This window comes from Rhodamnia argentea, chromosome 6 (assembly GCF_020921035.1).
Source record: "Rhodamnia argentea isolate NSW1041297 chromosome 6, ASM2092103v1, whole genome shotgun sequence".
NCBI classification, from domain to species: domain Eukaryota; kingdom Viridiplantae; phylum Streptophyta; class Magnoliopsida; order Myrtales; family Myrtaceae; genus Rhodamnia; species Rhodamnia argentea.
Genome location: NC_063155.1, coordinates 9697579 through 9713832, shown reverse-complemented (window position 1 = coordinate 9713832; position 16254 = coordinate 9697579). Strand labels below are relative to the sequence as shown.

General features: G+C 38.8%; 1 protein-coding gene across 1 annotated transcript; it reads right to left on the bottom strand.

Moving 5' to 3' along the window:
* Positions 1-881: 881 nt before the first annotated feature.
* On the bottom strand, positions 882-7006 carry LOC115741408 (FKBP12-interacting protein of 37 kDa-like). The gene is made up of 14 exons (XM_030675276.2): positions 6921-7006; positions 6783-6834; positions 6639-6700; positions 5933-6000; positions 5773-5809; positions 5128-5215; positions 4944-5008; positions 4776-4853; positions 4182-4229; positions 3113-3166; positions 2192-2353; positions 1615-1684; positions 1200-1255; positions 882-1080 (listed from the first exon to the last, which is right to left on the bottom strand). The coding sequence occupies exons 1-14, from the start codon at positions 6942-6944 to the stop codon at positions 925-927; spliced, it is 1020 nt and encodes a 339-aa protein (XP_030531136.1). The 5' UTR covers positions 6945-7006; the 3' UTR covers positions 882-924.
* Between the last annotated feature and the right edge of the window lie 9248 nt (positions 7007-16254).

Genomic DNA, 16254 nt, shown 5'->3' with positions numbered 1-16254 from the left:
GTTAAGTCGTCGGTTCTCAGGGAATGTAAAGTTCCCGACCGTCAAGACCGACAATTGTTTCGAGATAAGGAGGGAGTCGATCCTACACGGTCGTATCATGACGCATCTTAAGCTGCAGAAACCGGAAAATAGCTGATCGGCGCCTTCTGGACAACACATGCCCTACGGGTCGCCTCCTGCGTCCATCCAACCGATACTACCGGTTCAAATCTGCAATTTTACTCCCAGGCACAAAGGACCCGGTGTCGTGGACAGGCAGAGGGTGACGTGGCGGAAGCAAGGAGACCCGAGCTTTCCACTCGGCTATCGGCAGATCGCGCCACCTGGACTTGGTCGAGACGCACCACGTCGAGCTTTTGCATGGAACCCAATGACGTGAACATGCAGCTAGAGGGGGCCGGTTCAACGGAACCGCCGGTTCCGGTTCAGGACCCGGCGGTTCCGGTTCCAAAAAAAGGTGGAACCGGAACCGGCCCTTGAAGAGCTGGTTCCGGTTCCGGGTTTGGAACCGCCGGTTCCGGTTTCGGTTCGGAACCGCCGGTTCCAAAGCCCAATTACTCTTTTTATCAAACCTACTCCTCTTTTTTTAAAAAAAACCGGGTTGGAACCGGCCCGGAACCGCCGGTTCCGGGCCGGTTCCAACAATTCTGAACCGGAACCGGCCCTTGAGGGCCGGTTCCGGTTCCGGGTTGGAACTGTGGGCCCGGTCAACGGGCCGGTTCCGGGCCACGGGTCCATTTGGCACCCCCTACATGCAGCCAATCATACTTCCATGTTCTTTTCTGTTTTTAGAGCGCCAAAAAAAGGCAAAACGACAATAAAAAAAAAATTCTAATGTACAAGCAAAAAACAAGACTGAGGATAAACCCTCCAAGGAATTATGACGGTCCTTAAAAAAAAAAAAAAGAAGTTTCATTTTTTAAATCAACTCTCTACCATCATTGCTTCTTTTTTGTCCTCAAGAGTAGAAACTCTAACGCTCGTCGCATCAGGCGTAGCTTTCTGCTGCTGCGACTGCTCGTTCTTTAATCTTCTCAGCTCCTCATTCTTCTCTTCCACCTTCTCTTGCAGGATGACCACCTACATTGACGAGAGCAAGACTGTCAATCTCTCTCTGCCTTGGCTCTCAAACTTAAGGCAGATCCCATGAACTATGCACACAGAGAGAGAGAGAGAGAGAGAGAGAGAGAGAGAGAGACCATTTCATTTGACTTCTCAACGTCATTTGTGAGTCCTTCCATGTGTTCATACAGTTCTGCATGCAACAACCACCGGCGTACTTGGCGATTTAGTAGCGAATATAAGAGCCTTGCAGGAACATGAAGAGAGAAACCATTGTATCTCTATGCAGTGATAATACACATTTGAAACTGTATGCATGGTCGACCTCAAAATCCTTAATTTCCTTCAAAGACAAGCGAAACTGTTCATGCAAGCACTGTCTCTCAGATGATTCGGAATCCAAGAATCCCACAGAAAAACAATTTACAAGACAAAAAGGTTGCAACTGACATCAGACATGTAGAGTTCTCTTGAACTAATAGCTACAAAAAGAGCTGTACGAAATTGAAAGACTAAGGATAAGTGCATATGGAGTAAAATGCGCATTCAGACCTTCGAATTGACTCCGCAGCTCTGCGTTCTGCGACTTTTGTAAAGCCAGTTTCATCGAAAGTTCATGCATCTACAAGCCGGAAACAGTGGACAAACAAGTAAACAAGCCTGGACATCTTATTCTCAAAGTAGTTAAGACAGAACCCATACATTCACAGACGAGTGCTGTTTTTAACTATATTCATAAGACTAGAGATAGTAATGGAAAGGGTGTGATAAAAGCATATGAATTAAGAACATGCGCTCCTGAATCCTCTCTCTGTTTGTCACAACTCTTCGAATCTTCAACATGGTTCAAAAGTAATCATATCACATCTAAACTCAAATGCTCTGGTTCCTCATGATAAGTGTTTCACAATGGGATATTACCAAGCAAAGCAACCGTACTTCTGATGCCTTGCCAAGACTCAATTATGTGATTCAGATTAAAACAAGGTGCATTGAAGCTTAAACAAGTTTTCTGAAAACACTGCGCCTCAGTTTACTACAGAACTGTTACTATGATCTTTGACTCAAGCAGGAAAATACATTAATCAGTAATTCAAATTTGCAGGATATCAAGATAAAGATACAGAACCTTTCCCTCAGCTGCTTGATTCCCAATCTCCTCATTTTCCTCTTGCAGGGTCCTGCATTTAGCCATGAGCATCTTACCCATCTTGCTCTGTGGAGTGAAAGTAACAGCAGCAATATGATCCTGCAACTCCTTCACCTTCTTGTCCTTCTCCTCTAGCAAGCTCTAGCATTAGAACAAACATTCAAATTTAAGAAGCATCAGCAATGAATAGGTATCTTTCCCGAGATCCTTAACCGAGGACAGAATTATCAGACGCATATTTGGGGTAAAAAAGTATATTCATATAACATATGGTGGAATGCAGGAACAGTAGAGCTAGGAAAGCAAAAAACCTTGATGCCGTGAAATCAGATAGTTCGAGACCATGAAAACTGAGTCTTGATAACAGCAATGTCACGTAATTTCTTTTATTTTGACATATATTAACAAGAAAAGACAAGCGGCCATTAAGAACTTGCACACGAAATCATTAAATTTACTTGTGGCTTTATAGAAGGTAGATCCTACTCTGAGGAGATCCTAGAACCACGAAAACCAAATCTCAGGTAAAATTTTTGGGAAAGTCGGAAGATTTTTAGCAAAGATTTCAGCAGGAAACACATATCCACAAAAAAAAAAAATATATATTCTAAACAAAGTCTTAACTTTAGTCAACATTGCACCAGAAAAAGGGATTCTTCTATCAAGAAAGATAATGAGAAGCGGCTTCAGGCAAATGTGCCGTGGAAATGTAAACTCCCTTTTCTTGTGCTGTGTACTTGTCCAATTACATACATCGCCAAGTTTCACAACGAGTGTCTTTTTCCCTAAGACGCTTGCAAACAAGACAATCTGACTAATACCATGTCCATATAGCAAAGAAAATGGAAAACCTAAGTTCAATATCCAACGAATGTTCAATTCAAAAGTTCTGCCACAGACCTTTAGACGGGTGAACTCTTCGTGAATTGCCGGATCTAATAATAACCGCCTTGTCTGTCAACAAAACAAATACGAATAAGCCAAAAATTAAGATGCCAACACCATAGCGATAACTTGCACACAAATTAGTGGCTCCAAAATTGGCCATTCCTAAGGATTACCCCAACTGAAACAGTCTATGTTACCAAAAGTTGTTCCCTCCGAGCCATCAAGAAAATTACGAAAATCTTTTGCACAGCAACAGCCAGCCAATCCTAATTCTTTTTAACCAAAAGATAGGTCTCATCCCCATCATCACCCAGAAAAATCCTAGGAGGACACGCACTTAGGTAATCTACCCTGGCGTGCAAAAGCAAGAGTTAAACTGGCCAAGCTATAACATCACCAAGATACTAACAATCAAGTAGGATCATCAACTGAATCTCTTAAATATCAAAACACAGTGCTCACAGTGTTGAGCTTTCCCGTTCTAAACCAAGAATCAGTATTCAAGCAGATTTACCAAATAGAGTAGCAGTAAAAAATAGCCCTATGCCTATTAGCTTCTGAATTAAAAGCAACACGAAACTAATATAGTTCAGACTAGCATTCAAAAGAACACATCTATTATTCCTTGTCTTCATGTTCAAAGATTTTTATAGAACGTGTGTAAATGTCAGGAGTAAATCAAAGCCAGGAGGACAACCACCTTCTGATATATCCACACAGTTGTTCTATTTAAAAAGGACAAAAAGTTGCACACATGGCACATACATGCTGAAAGTCGTATATGGTCCTATAAACAATCAGAAATGTATGGTTTGTCAGTTGTCACTATGAAAGAGCAGACTGTAAACGACCACAGGCCATTCATGTCAAAACTTAAAAATGGAACACTTAAAGTAAACCTCCGCAAGCCATTCATGTCAAAACTCAAAAGGGCAATAATTAAAGCATTATCTTCAAAAGGATAGACTTCACTCTCAGAAAAATCATACACAAGATACACGGTAATTGAGGTTTCATATGCATTCAGTTGTTACCATACAATAGAAACATATTTCAAGAAGCAAGATATATCCTGCTTTACCTGCATAGATGGTGGCTTGAGTTGTGCTTTTAAGTCTCGAACAGCAGACTGAAATAAAAGGGAAATTTTGAGTTGGAAAAAATGCAGGATAAATATTACACATGGGAAGCAATTTTAAACAGCTAGCAGGTGATGAGCAAACATCAAAAGATCCCAGCTGACTATTGTGAAGGTGGCCATTATATACTATCCCAGAAGTGATTATCCTTTTTCTTCTATCAGTGTATTGTTCCTGTTTATTCTTTCTATTCCTTTTGTGGAAAAACTCTCTTTTTTTGCTGCCAAAAGTCTAGTACCTTTTGCTATGCCCTAAAGTACCTTAAGAGAAATTATGAGAAATATCCCTTGATAGATTAAAATAATTACTACAGAATCCGCACTCAGAACAACCAAGGAGGCAAAAGATAATCAAAACAATCGATCTTGGTAACTGGAGTATCAATGCAGTCAGAATCATATGCATTTTGTTTTCATCTCCTCATCAATTAAGTGCCTATATAGTCGATGAAACACCAAACAAAGTGACATAGGATAAAACAGCACCACACGTACAAACTGTTCTAACAATCTCCACATCCACAATAAAAGATTCACCTTTAACTCAGCTATCTCCTGCTCCCGTTTTGCGAATGTTACTATGAAAGCAGCCTCCTTTTTCTTAGCCTTTTCCAGCTAATAAAGAAAAATTGAATCAGTAAATAACAAGCAACTTTTTGAGTGCCAAATCGAAGAAAGGGAAAGAGAAGCATACTGAGAACCAACCTGCTCTCTCAATCCCTCTTCTGAAGATCTAAGCGTCTGAAGACAGTTGATTATCATCTTGGGCTCTGCAAGGAAGAAGTCAGTCTATCAGAATATATACAGGAATAAGTGTCAACTAACCCTCTCATGCTCGTGTCATACGTTCAAATCCAAAGATTAATACCCGAATTAATACGAAACTAACCAGGAGATGTCCCAGACGGTACGAAGGACTCATTTCGGAATGAAGAATTCCACTTCTCAATCTCAGACTTTGCAGCTTCAAGTTCTGTCTGGAAACCCAACCGTATTAACAACCAAAAAAGTTTCAGATATGAACAAATAGACAAATAAATAGGTCATAGATTGAATCGCATGCAACATTCACATTCTGCTAAGTAAGACCAGATCTCTATTGACATCAACCATTAAGCCATAATGGGAACTTGAGATACAAGAAAAGCAGAATCCGTCATATCTCAGGCAAGTGAAAATGCCATAACTCTTTTAATATACCATCACAACGGCACAAACAAGTGCCTTCAAACAATGAAAGAGGTCAAACCGAAAAGAGAGCATCTAAATTCTCAGCAACCAAGATGATGCCGTGAAGATGGGGATTATTCGCGAAAATTATGTCACACATGGAAGTGTAGCAAGTTTGAACATTGAGCAACCTACAATTGAAAAGACAATCCTCAATTTATTTTAGCATCTCTAGCACGGCCCTCATCAATGTTAAAGCTTCACAATAAACATGATTCTTGCAACGACAATTGTTGAACCAACAATTAGAAAAAAAAAATGCAGCAAAGGATGAGATGATGAAGACCTAATGCAGATTACATACTTGGCATGTTGTAAGAGTTTCCTTGCAGTTCTGAAGACTGAAAAAAGAAAATATGAAATTTATGAGATTCTCAAGCTAGATAGGTTGAGATACATGTTGGAAGCATGCCAAAAGTACAAAACCACCAAACAAAAACAGAAGAATTAAAGTGCTTATTTACCTCTCACGAAGTGACAAGATCATTCCCGTAGCCGCACCAGGAGCATTTTCTTCTGCTTTTGTTTTACCCTGTAACGAGAAAAAGAAATTAAATTTTGATGCAGAAAGGTGATGGTTAAACAGAGGGGCACTTTGAAAATCGAAGGCCTGAGTGCAAATGAAACTCAAAAATCATTTGCAAGTAAAAAACAGGGGAAATGTAAACTTCCACAAATTATGTCAAATAGCTTAAGATGCTGAGAATCTACATTTTGAAGATAACATAACCCGCAATAAAACCATAACACGGCCTTTAAGTTAACTATTCGAGTGAGGAAACAATGGGAAAAGTCTCAATGGCTGTATCCCAGAACAGAACCAACAAACCAGAGAGCTAGTAGACTGCAAAGATAAATTTTTTGCAAGGAGCAACAGTTGACAAACAACACATGACCCAATGCCCATGCTCATGCAAGCACGCCTGCTTTCATTCTTTTTGAGAGGATCAAATTGGACCAGTGTAAACTAAAGTACTTGTATTTGGCCAACAACTTAAAGTGTCGAAACTGTCCGACCACCAGCAGACACACAGGCCTCCAAGAACTGAAATTTATGCCTGGCACTCTCGGCCATACAAATTATGAGCACGCATTTCTACAACCAGGCTAAAATTGGACGGAAATGGAGTGTGTGCTCGACGCTCGGGTACACCAAACACAGAGAGGTACCTTCTTGGATCCAAAGATATCGTCTTCATCGTCCTCAATGTCCCCGAAACTCCTCTTATTGCCTGAAACAGCATCGCCAAGATAAATCGCCACCGAAGTCGCGTAAACATCAGAAAGACATAATCAATGCGGGGGTAAGAAAACCTGAACGCCTAGCATCATGAGTTACAGGAATATCTCCACCGAAATCGTCGTCCTGCAGAGAGAAACGAACCATGAGAATGTTTGCGCCGGTGAATCTGCATTACGTACGTGCCCGTGCGAGGAACGGAAGCGACTTACCTCGTCGAGATGGTTAGAAGCCATGGAATTGGGGGAGAGAAAACCCTAGGAGAATTTTCAATTCACTTTTGAAGGTGGGTGCTTTACCCCACCGTCTACACCGGGCATGATCCCCTGAAAATCCTAAAATTCCATGCCCCCTGCGTTAATCCATTTTTCACGTCACCATATAATCCATTAGGCTTGGGTTTAAACTCGCACTGGTAACCCAAAAGTTTATTCCGTTAAGAGTATCGTCTATAATGTCCATTGAAAATCCGATATAACGTCGTCAGTCTGCTGATACCGATAACTTTAAAGTATAGTCCGTTAAATTATCGTCTATAATAGCTATTGAAAACCCAACCTAACACCGTCTGTCTGCTGATATCAATAACTTGAAAGTATATTCCGTTAAAAATGTTCGAGAACTGGGTCACCTTCTACTTTTGACCCAGTTCTCGACTGTCCGAATTTGTCTGGCAAACCAGTATGGAGCTTTCCGTGAAACGAAGAAGAAAGGGGATCGATGGGTGAAAAGCTCTGGAAAGAAAGATGCATCGCCAGGAGGCATTTTCTGTCTTCTGTTGATCTTCTTCTTTGGTCTTTTTCCTTTTTTTTCCCACTTCCGATGTTCGATCTTGCTCGGCGTCATGAAGTCGTACAACTGCACCTCCGTTCGGTGTTGGCTCAATGACGCTGATAGCCATCTCTCTCTCTCTCTCTCTCTCTCTCTCTCTCTCTCTCTTCTCACTCGAAGCCTTGACCCGACATCTCCGAAGTCTCGACCATGGCAATGCCTGCTTGAGCTCTGAGGTCATGACCATGGCCACCGGGTTTCCGACCTTGTGACCATATGGCCACTCTAGCTTCGAGCTCGTGAAGCTGTGGCAAGAAGTTTTTCACTGGACTCGTTTGAGATCTTGGATTAATGAGACGTACGCGGGAGACGCCGATTTAATTCGGTTAATTTGTTAATTTGGAGTCGCTTTTTTTTTTGGGTTGCTAGAACTTAATTTGAAATCCTTGTGATATCAATTGACATGATTTGAAGTTCAGTATTACTAGTTGGAAGCAAGGGTGAACCGTTTCAAGGTGAATGGATTCCCACCACGAAATTGGGAACCGGATCAAAAGGGTCGGTTCCCGGTTTGTGAAATGGGCCGAACTATCCGGATCGATTCGAGAGACATGAGCGAGAGTGAGTGAGGCTGCGAGAAGCGTGACTAAGAGTTTGAGAGTGAGTGTCGCGGGCGAGAGAAAGGCGTGAGTGAAGGAAGGGGCTGTTAGAGTTTTCACTTTACAACGAGATTGAGAGTAAACCGTGAAAAATAAGCAATTAGTAATTATGGTTCTCGTTTTGTAATATTAAATGGTATTGGTACGGCCCCTACGGTCCGAGTGGGTGGGTCCATGCCTGGAATCGATATCCGAATCAATATTTATAGGTATCAATTTTTAGAAATCGAGAACCGGATTACTTCCTGCGAGAACCGGCTAGTTCGGTCTAGTACTTTTGCTTATCCCTAATTGAAATCCAGAAGCACGTGAAATTTAAGGATATATGAATTGCATAAAGCATTTTAATTTCACCTTTAAACATGGAGCTCACTTTTTATAATTGAGGAGAAGAGAGAGTGAGAATGGCCATCGTCACGAGTTCGAAGCTAGAGTGGCCATGGCAGCTACCAGCTCGAAGACGGTGATTATGGCCATGATTGAGAGAGCTTGGAGATACGGTGGTCAAATCCGAGAGTGAGAAAAGAGAACGGCTGTCGGCTCGTCGAGCTACCGTTGGATGGAGGAGCAATCATAAGTGATGCCGATATAGAGGCTCGTCGACAAATTCGCGATGTCGAGTGTGATCGGATGTCGAAAGTGAGAAAAAGAAAAAGAAAAAACGAAGGAGATGATTAGCAGAAGAAAGGGGGAAAACAAAAGGAAAGAAAAAAGAGAAAAAATAAATTATCTTGGACGAAAATGCCCTCGACCATGGATTAAAATTTAAAATATGCCCGCGTGACCATATTTGAGAGTGGTTTGGTCACTTAGATTTACTGTCGACCCTTTTTTTTTTTTTCTTTTCTTGAAAAAACTCTACTTTAAGCTCATATTTCGAATTTCCCCGAACTTTCGAATTTAAGTTGGAGAAAGTTTGCTGTTGAGAACATCCGAAAATGGACGTGTCTTTTGGATTTAAAGAAATCTGAGCCAGAACACATGTAAGAATTCCGAGCTAGGGCGATTTGAAAGGATGAAGTTAGGAAGGCTGCTTCATTAACTAAAGTATAAATAACTCAAAATCAACTATCTAAAGTAAATTTTGACGCAAAAAAAAAAAAAACAAAAAGCTATATAAAGTAGGAGATTTTTTTTGCTGACAGTAGTCATTATTTTGTCAAGTATATTCTCTAAGGCTCGTGGGTCCCAAAAAAAACCCACCTTCACCTTCGTAGGGGCTTTTATAAGAGTTTTTCTAATGTGGGTTTACCTTAATTGAGATTGATATGTATCGTTTAACGAAATTGGTTTAACAAGATAAGATATAAAGATTCTTAACCGATCAAATATGGGCCTAACTAATGTGGATTGAATTTGACCAAGCCTGTGATGAGAGGGCCTGCAGCCGAAAGGCGTAATGGGTGCGTTATTCCTCGATGTGAGATAATTTGTGCGTTAGAGGATTAGAGGGGAAGCACTTGGATTCCGAATCATTGTCGTTCCACATCAAGCTCAATCGATTCCAAACTAGGTGCGCCAATCCATTTTCGGTTGTTATGTAGCGTTTTTTATTCGGGTTATGGCAATCATAGGGTGTGCTATTTTCGTGGCTCACAGCTGTTTCTTGTTCGTTGGTGTGCATAACGTGTGGAGCCATTAGCTGGTTGAACAAAGAATTCATACGAGGAAGGTTGAGTAGCAGCCCAATCTGAATATATGTATAGTACGGTTGATAAACTCATCGAACAAAATTTTGAATTAGATTTAGAACCCGTTTGTTCGGAGGAAACGGGAAATTATTTTCCAGCTTTCCAGTGTTTGGATGACAAAAAACTAATCGGGTATACGAAAAATGTTTTCCACGGATTGAAGATAACAAGCTCATATTGAGCGAGAACAACTTTCCCCTTTAGCAAGAAAGGAATCACTTTCCCTAAGCCATCAAATAAATGAAAATTAACCATTTTCCTTTATCGTGAATTTTTCAGTGAAATAAAAGCACCATTAGTATCTTTCAAGAATCAATTAACACCAATAATACAAAGTCGCATTTAACAAGAATATGAAATTTGTAACATTACATGTGGGGATTTATAACTATCGAACTTTTCTTAGAAACATTTCCTTAGCCACATAGAGTTTATTTCACTACTTATATATTGACATTTCGAATATTCTCCTTTTTTAACCTCTGCTTAAGCCTTAATCTAATTCTCTGAGAAGAAAAAAACTCGTAATCTAGTTTACGGGGCCAACAAAAGAATCTAGTGGGCCGGTCGGGCTTCTTTAGATGGACTCGGGCGATTAAAATTTGGGCCGGCCATGGTATGCTAAGTAGGCCCAGCTGCTTCGGCCCAGCACTCGAGTCGCTTCCGAGGAGTGAGAAAAGTAAGGGGGCGGTAACACTTAGGATTAGACATGGCCAAAATGAACCGTGGGCCCGGAACTGGCCCTTTGACCGGGCCCACGGTTCCAACCCGGAATCGGAATAGGAACCGGCTCTCAAGGGCCGATTCCGGTTCCAACCCGATTTTTTTTTTTTAAAGGGAGGAGGCCCGGGGAAAAATAACCATTGGACCTAAGAATCGGTGGTTCCGAACCGGAACCGGCCTGGAACCGGAACCGGCGGTTCCACGCAACCGGCCATCTCTACTTAGGATCATATTTTATCATTCGTTTCGATTCACGTTTGCATAAAACATGGTAACTTTGATTCCACAAGTCAAATACTCTAACGACGACGAAACGGTATCGATTGATACGTATTTTTTGTTGTTGTTATACTGTATGAGATTTTTTTTTTTTTGGTCGAATATTGCTTGAGGTCGGACCATATCATGTCCTGTCATATTCGGATTTTTCTCTTTACAATTGTTTTTTGTCTAGTGTCGTGAAAATGGATATGCATCCAATATAAATGGCCTGGCCCGATGAAGGTCCACCTCCCGATATCGCCTTCGGCCACCTTTTTTTCTTTTTCTTTTTCTTTTTTCTTTTATCAAATCTGAAAAGTCTATTATGATCACACCAAATAATTACTATCGTTATCCCGCACAGTGCTATATCTAATAAGTTACCTAATAGTATATTATATATGAGAAATTCTACGAATCCTTATCATATCTCTTCTAATCCTATGGAATGAACACAATTATGTAAGAATAAAAAAAAATGGGTCTAATGCCTAAAAAAACCTCCAACTTTATAGCATTTGTGACAATCATATCCAAACTTTTTTTTTTTTTTCATAAAAAACCCCAACTTTTACTTTTGTCCTAATTGTACCAATCTAATAAAAAAAATCTTGAACTTAGCATATGTCTTAATTATATTAAAAACTTTCTTTTGTCTCATAAAAAACTCTTAACTTTTACCTTTATCCCAATTCCATCCCCATCACCCTTTCGTCCATAATCACCATTAGTTAATCTTACGTAACTCGAATTTTCTCACCGAACTTACCAATGAATTTTTGAAATTTAGAAACAATAAGCTTCAAGGATTGCGAGACTTTAGATCGTTTGTCCAAATATCTCTATGTCTAACCATTTTTTGGGCTATTAAATGCCGAAGAGAATACGAAATGGGCTTTCTTGAGTGACTCTGTATCTCCCGACAATTTCTAGCCGAAGCAAACAAAAGAAGAGAAGTTTAGAGTTTTTTCATGTCAACTTTGCTGCGGTGTAATTAATTAATTACATGAAAATGCCACGTAGAATTAACTATTGATGATTATGAACGAAATGCTAATGGTAGAAGAATTGAGACAAAAGTAAAAGTTGACCAAAAAAAAAAGTTTTGGATATAATTGGGACATATGATGAAGTTGAAGGTTTTTTTGGTATTAGGCATGTAGAATTGGGACAAAATTAAAAGTTGAAGGTTTTGTATGATCCAAAAAAAAGTTTTGGATATAATTATCATAAATGTTAAAGTTTGAGGAGGTTTTTTTTTTTTAATATTGGGCCCAAAAACATGAGATATACTTATGCATTTGTCTTTATAACTCCACTTGTGGGGAAAAAAATTTAGAATTCTAAGTTTCCACCGGAGGAGAGCAACAAAGGGAAACCAATGAATGAGACATAAGGTTTAATTAGGGTCATGTCAACGAGTAACCCGGACATACTTGTTAATCAACTAATTAACGAATTTTTGCAATTTCAACTGCAACAATTACCCTCGTGTTTCGCATAGTCAGTATCTTGAAATTTGAATCTATTGTTTCTAATAAGATATATTTAACAAACATTATGGAGGAATTCGTTAAGATGATTCATTTAATGATACTATTGACAATATGTTCTAACGATGGCTAGCCTACTCGCAAAAGGATCTCGCGTCTTCCATGAAATCATGAATTTGATTTATGTCATGAGTGAACCTCTAGAGGACCCACGCCGTGTTTCCAATTGCATCATATCTCGTGTTGACGAACATCTCGATTGATTGGTATCATCTTCGGGGAGACTGTGGAGAACGGGATCACCAACCTCAAATTTTCGAGGTCGCCGGTGGTACGGAATAGTTACAGCTCAAATACAAACATTTTATAGCGAGTGCGAGACTTTCGTAGCGACATTAAAAGGGTTCGCTAGAATTAGTCGCCTGTCCCCATTTCATTAACCAATTAGTTCTAAAAGACGGTCCCTTCTCGCGTTCCTTAAACTAGTGTAGAAAGAGGTGGGAAGTTCAAGAAGGCACAAACCCCCCGGACAATCATTGTAGGAGATCATCCAGGAAGCAAGGAAAGATAGAGATCGCTCCCTAATTAACAACTCTTCTTGCATGTTCAATGAACGAGGGTCTCTCAAACTCCAAGGAGCTCTTCATGTGCTTGCTTAAGACAGATTCAAGACCAATCACCACATCATAAGACAAGATTCTCAACACATTACGAGATTTAATTAGCTGCTGACTTAGGTTTGATTCCTACCATCTCTTCAAACACAAGTTGAACAGCTGCTACAAGTTAACCTTAGATGCTCTTTCCACATGCATGATAGCGATAGAATCTGTGGTTAATTTTTTTTTTGGGGATTATAATTTGACCACTAACATTGTTCTATTCGCTTGGAATACCGAGGTCCACGCCCAAAGCTTGCCTCCTCGAAAGTCAACCGCCATTTTCCCCTTTACTTTATTTTTTGTGCTTTTGAAGAACAAAGCGATTTTTGGTATTCCCCATTATTCATTTTACGCCTAGAAATCAACAACACGAAAACTTTGTTGTGTTATAAATTATACTCCTTCCGTATCGAGACAAGAACTAAGAAGAATGGTTGGGCCAACAAATATCCATCTTGTTTGTATATTGGATACCCATATAACCATCGAAGACGGTTCGAGTGACGAATTCCTAGAATTTAAGGAGCGTTGGGGATAAAGAAATTATTGAAGTTACCATTTTTTTTTTAAATCTAGTATCAACCCATTTGATATTAAAAAAATCTTTTGCAGGAAAGTTGGCTAAAGATTTCTTGTAAAAACACAAGCCCCCCACTCAGTCAATAATGATAATATTTCAATCTTTTCCTATTCCATGAATTATTCTCATTATGCACATAAGGGAGGAGCCATATGAGGCGAATTAGTCTCTCTTTTTTTCCTTGCCAATTCTGTTTATCATTATTTGCCAAGCCTGCATGTCGTGAAATTTGTTTATTTTTGGGCACCGACACAATGATGGCAACATATATTTATCATGATACATAAAATTCTCACTAAAATGGCCAAACATCTAACCTAGCTAATATAAACGTGATAATCGGAGTCGGTTTGATGAGTTAAAAGCTAGGGTTGCAAATGGCGAGCCTCACTTGTGTAAGCTCCGACGTAGAGCTCTAACACCGATCATGATTAGCGGTCATGCATGATGACATGGCGATGACATGGAAAATACGAGAAAAAAACATATGTAAGACCTATTAAAGGAGTTCCTTGATCAGGTGAAGAGAGTTACTTCTCTATTTGCTTCATTTTGATTTGCATGGATTTAGCTTTCCACAGTAGCTGCGATCCATGCGATTTTTTTTTATTTATAGAAAAGTGACAATTAATTGTTATAATAAAGTATACAAATTAAATATAGCGTGATCTGTCTTTTCACCTTAATTATACATACGCACGCAGGTGGGAACACACACCCCTTTTAGTGCCGAAAGGAGAAAAGCTAATGAGGCCATTAACCTCAAAAGACGGGAAGATTAGATCATCATCCACATAACTATTATTATAATAAAAAAAGATAATAATGTCCTAGAAATAAACAAAAGAAGTTGAAAAAAAGGGAGAGAGAGAAGGGGTTGGAGGAGCTATCAAGGAAAGGATTGCTTGCACAAGGGTTTTGCCTTGAAGTGGTTCTTCGCACCACAATTCACGAAAAATACATCGACTTAGGTTTATTTCATAAAAAATAAATGATTTGAAATATATATTTAAAAATAATTATTTATTTCTCTTACAAAAAATGAACCAAAATAAAATATTTTTATTGCTTATGAAAAAATTGAGATATGATTGTCGTCGATAATAAAAAAAATATCTTTCACTTACCCAGTTATTTCAAGCGATACGACCAATCATTTTCAGGAAAATAATTTCTATATCGTTCACTTTCGGCGAAACAAACGGAGAATATTTTCGTGAACGATAAAAAACATATTCGTTCGTTTGCTTTTGTAAGCTATATAAGCGGTCGTTTATTCCAAAAAAAAAAATTCAAATCATTCGCTTTTCGCGAAACAAACGAACTTTTGATTTGAATCGATTTGGATCTATTTAGCATATACCATCCAGTTGAGTCGAGCGGTTCGGGGCCACATTATAAACTTTTCCTCGGTCAAAATCATGCAGCAATTGACTACTCATTGGCTAGACCAACTTTTCCCTAGCCCTATTTCCGATTATTGTGATCAATGATTTCTCTAAAGCAGCCGAAATGCACTATATATAATATATATAGACACACACACACACAAACTTTTCCAAAACATGATCTTCCGATCCATGACATATGAATAAAATCTGGACACATATTCGGCATAATTTAATCATTTTTTCACTGAAAAATCAATGGCACGTGTCATTGTTCTCTGTACGCAACCTATAAAAAAAAATTATTGGACGTAACATATAAAACAAAAGTACTGGAATTAAGACCCGCGATTCGTGTGGTTTTAATTAATTAGTGCTTTTGAAAAAATTAATTGAACATGGCTTTAATTCAGCTTCGACGTACTATCAATTATTCACAGGAGGGTACAAAAGCTTTCGCTTTTGAGCAGTTAAATTAAGCACGAGCTGCTAAATTTGACTGATCGAAGCACGTCAAAAGTGCAGATTCCGTGTTAGAGGTCCATAATGACTTTTTCTTTGGCAAATCAAACGTAATAATTCCTTAATGAAGATATTTAAAAGCTTAGGCGTGCATGACAATACTTCTAAAATAAAATTTTGTTTGGTAGTGACAATCAACTTATGGAATTAGAAGAAATATCATGTTAAATGCGCTTTTAATACTTTGTGATGCATAATTTTATTTTTCTACTTTTGAGTATGTTATTTATTTTTTTTTTTTCAATAACAGAGTAGTTTTGAAGTTTAGCCATTTATGGAGCAATTTTTATTGGGTCTTTTTCCTCTCACTAGGTTAAAACACTCCTTAGTACATTGTTTTGACATATTAATCCCCACGCTTTTATTTGCTTTTCTTTTGTTCTTTATGCTACTTTCTTCTTATCATTTATTTCTCTGCTCTTTTCTAAAAAAATCAACTTATGACAAAGAGTTGTTGACTTCAGTATGTATTTGACAACAAAAAAAAAAAAACCTAATCATAACCACAACAATGTCTACTTCTTCATCTTCGTTTTCATGGTTTATAATTTTTATCAAACTATAAATCCGCCTTCAAGAAGAAATCGTTTAGACCAGCGAGATGACATGGACGTCCCTAATTGCTGCCTTTAACTCGACCCTTATGTCCACCCTTAGTCCATTGTTCGTCAATTGATGAATCAAGACCGTCATTAAAATTTATGCAATACCCATTGGCATGATAGACATATTTATGTTGGGCTATGTTTTTTTTTCTTTTCTCTTTTTATTTATTGACACTAAGTTTAACAAGATA

Excerpts from the sequence above, each read along its gene's own strand:
- LOC115741408 (XM_030675276.2), bottom strand. The coding sequence starts at position 6,944 with ATGGCTTCTAACCATCTCGACGAG. Across the intron at positions 5,810-5,932 it reads ATCTTGTCACTTCGTGAGAG|TCTTCAGAACTGCAAGGAAA; the intron begins GTAAATAAGCAC and ends TTCTTTTTTCAG. Across the intron at positions 4,230-4,775 it reads AGGAGATAGCTGAGTTAAAG|TCTGCTGTTCGAGACTTAAA; the intron begins GTGAATCTTTTA and ends CTTTTATTTCAG.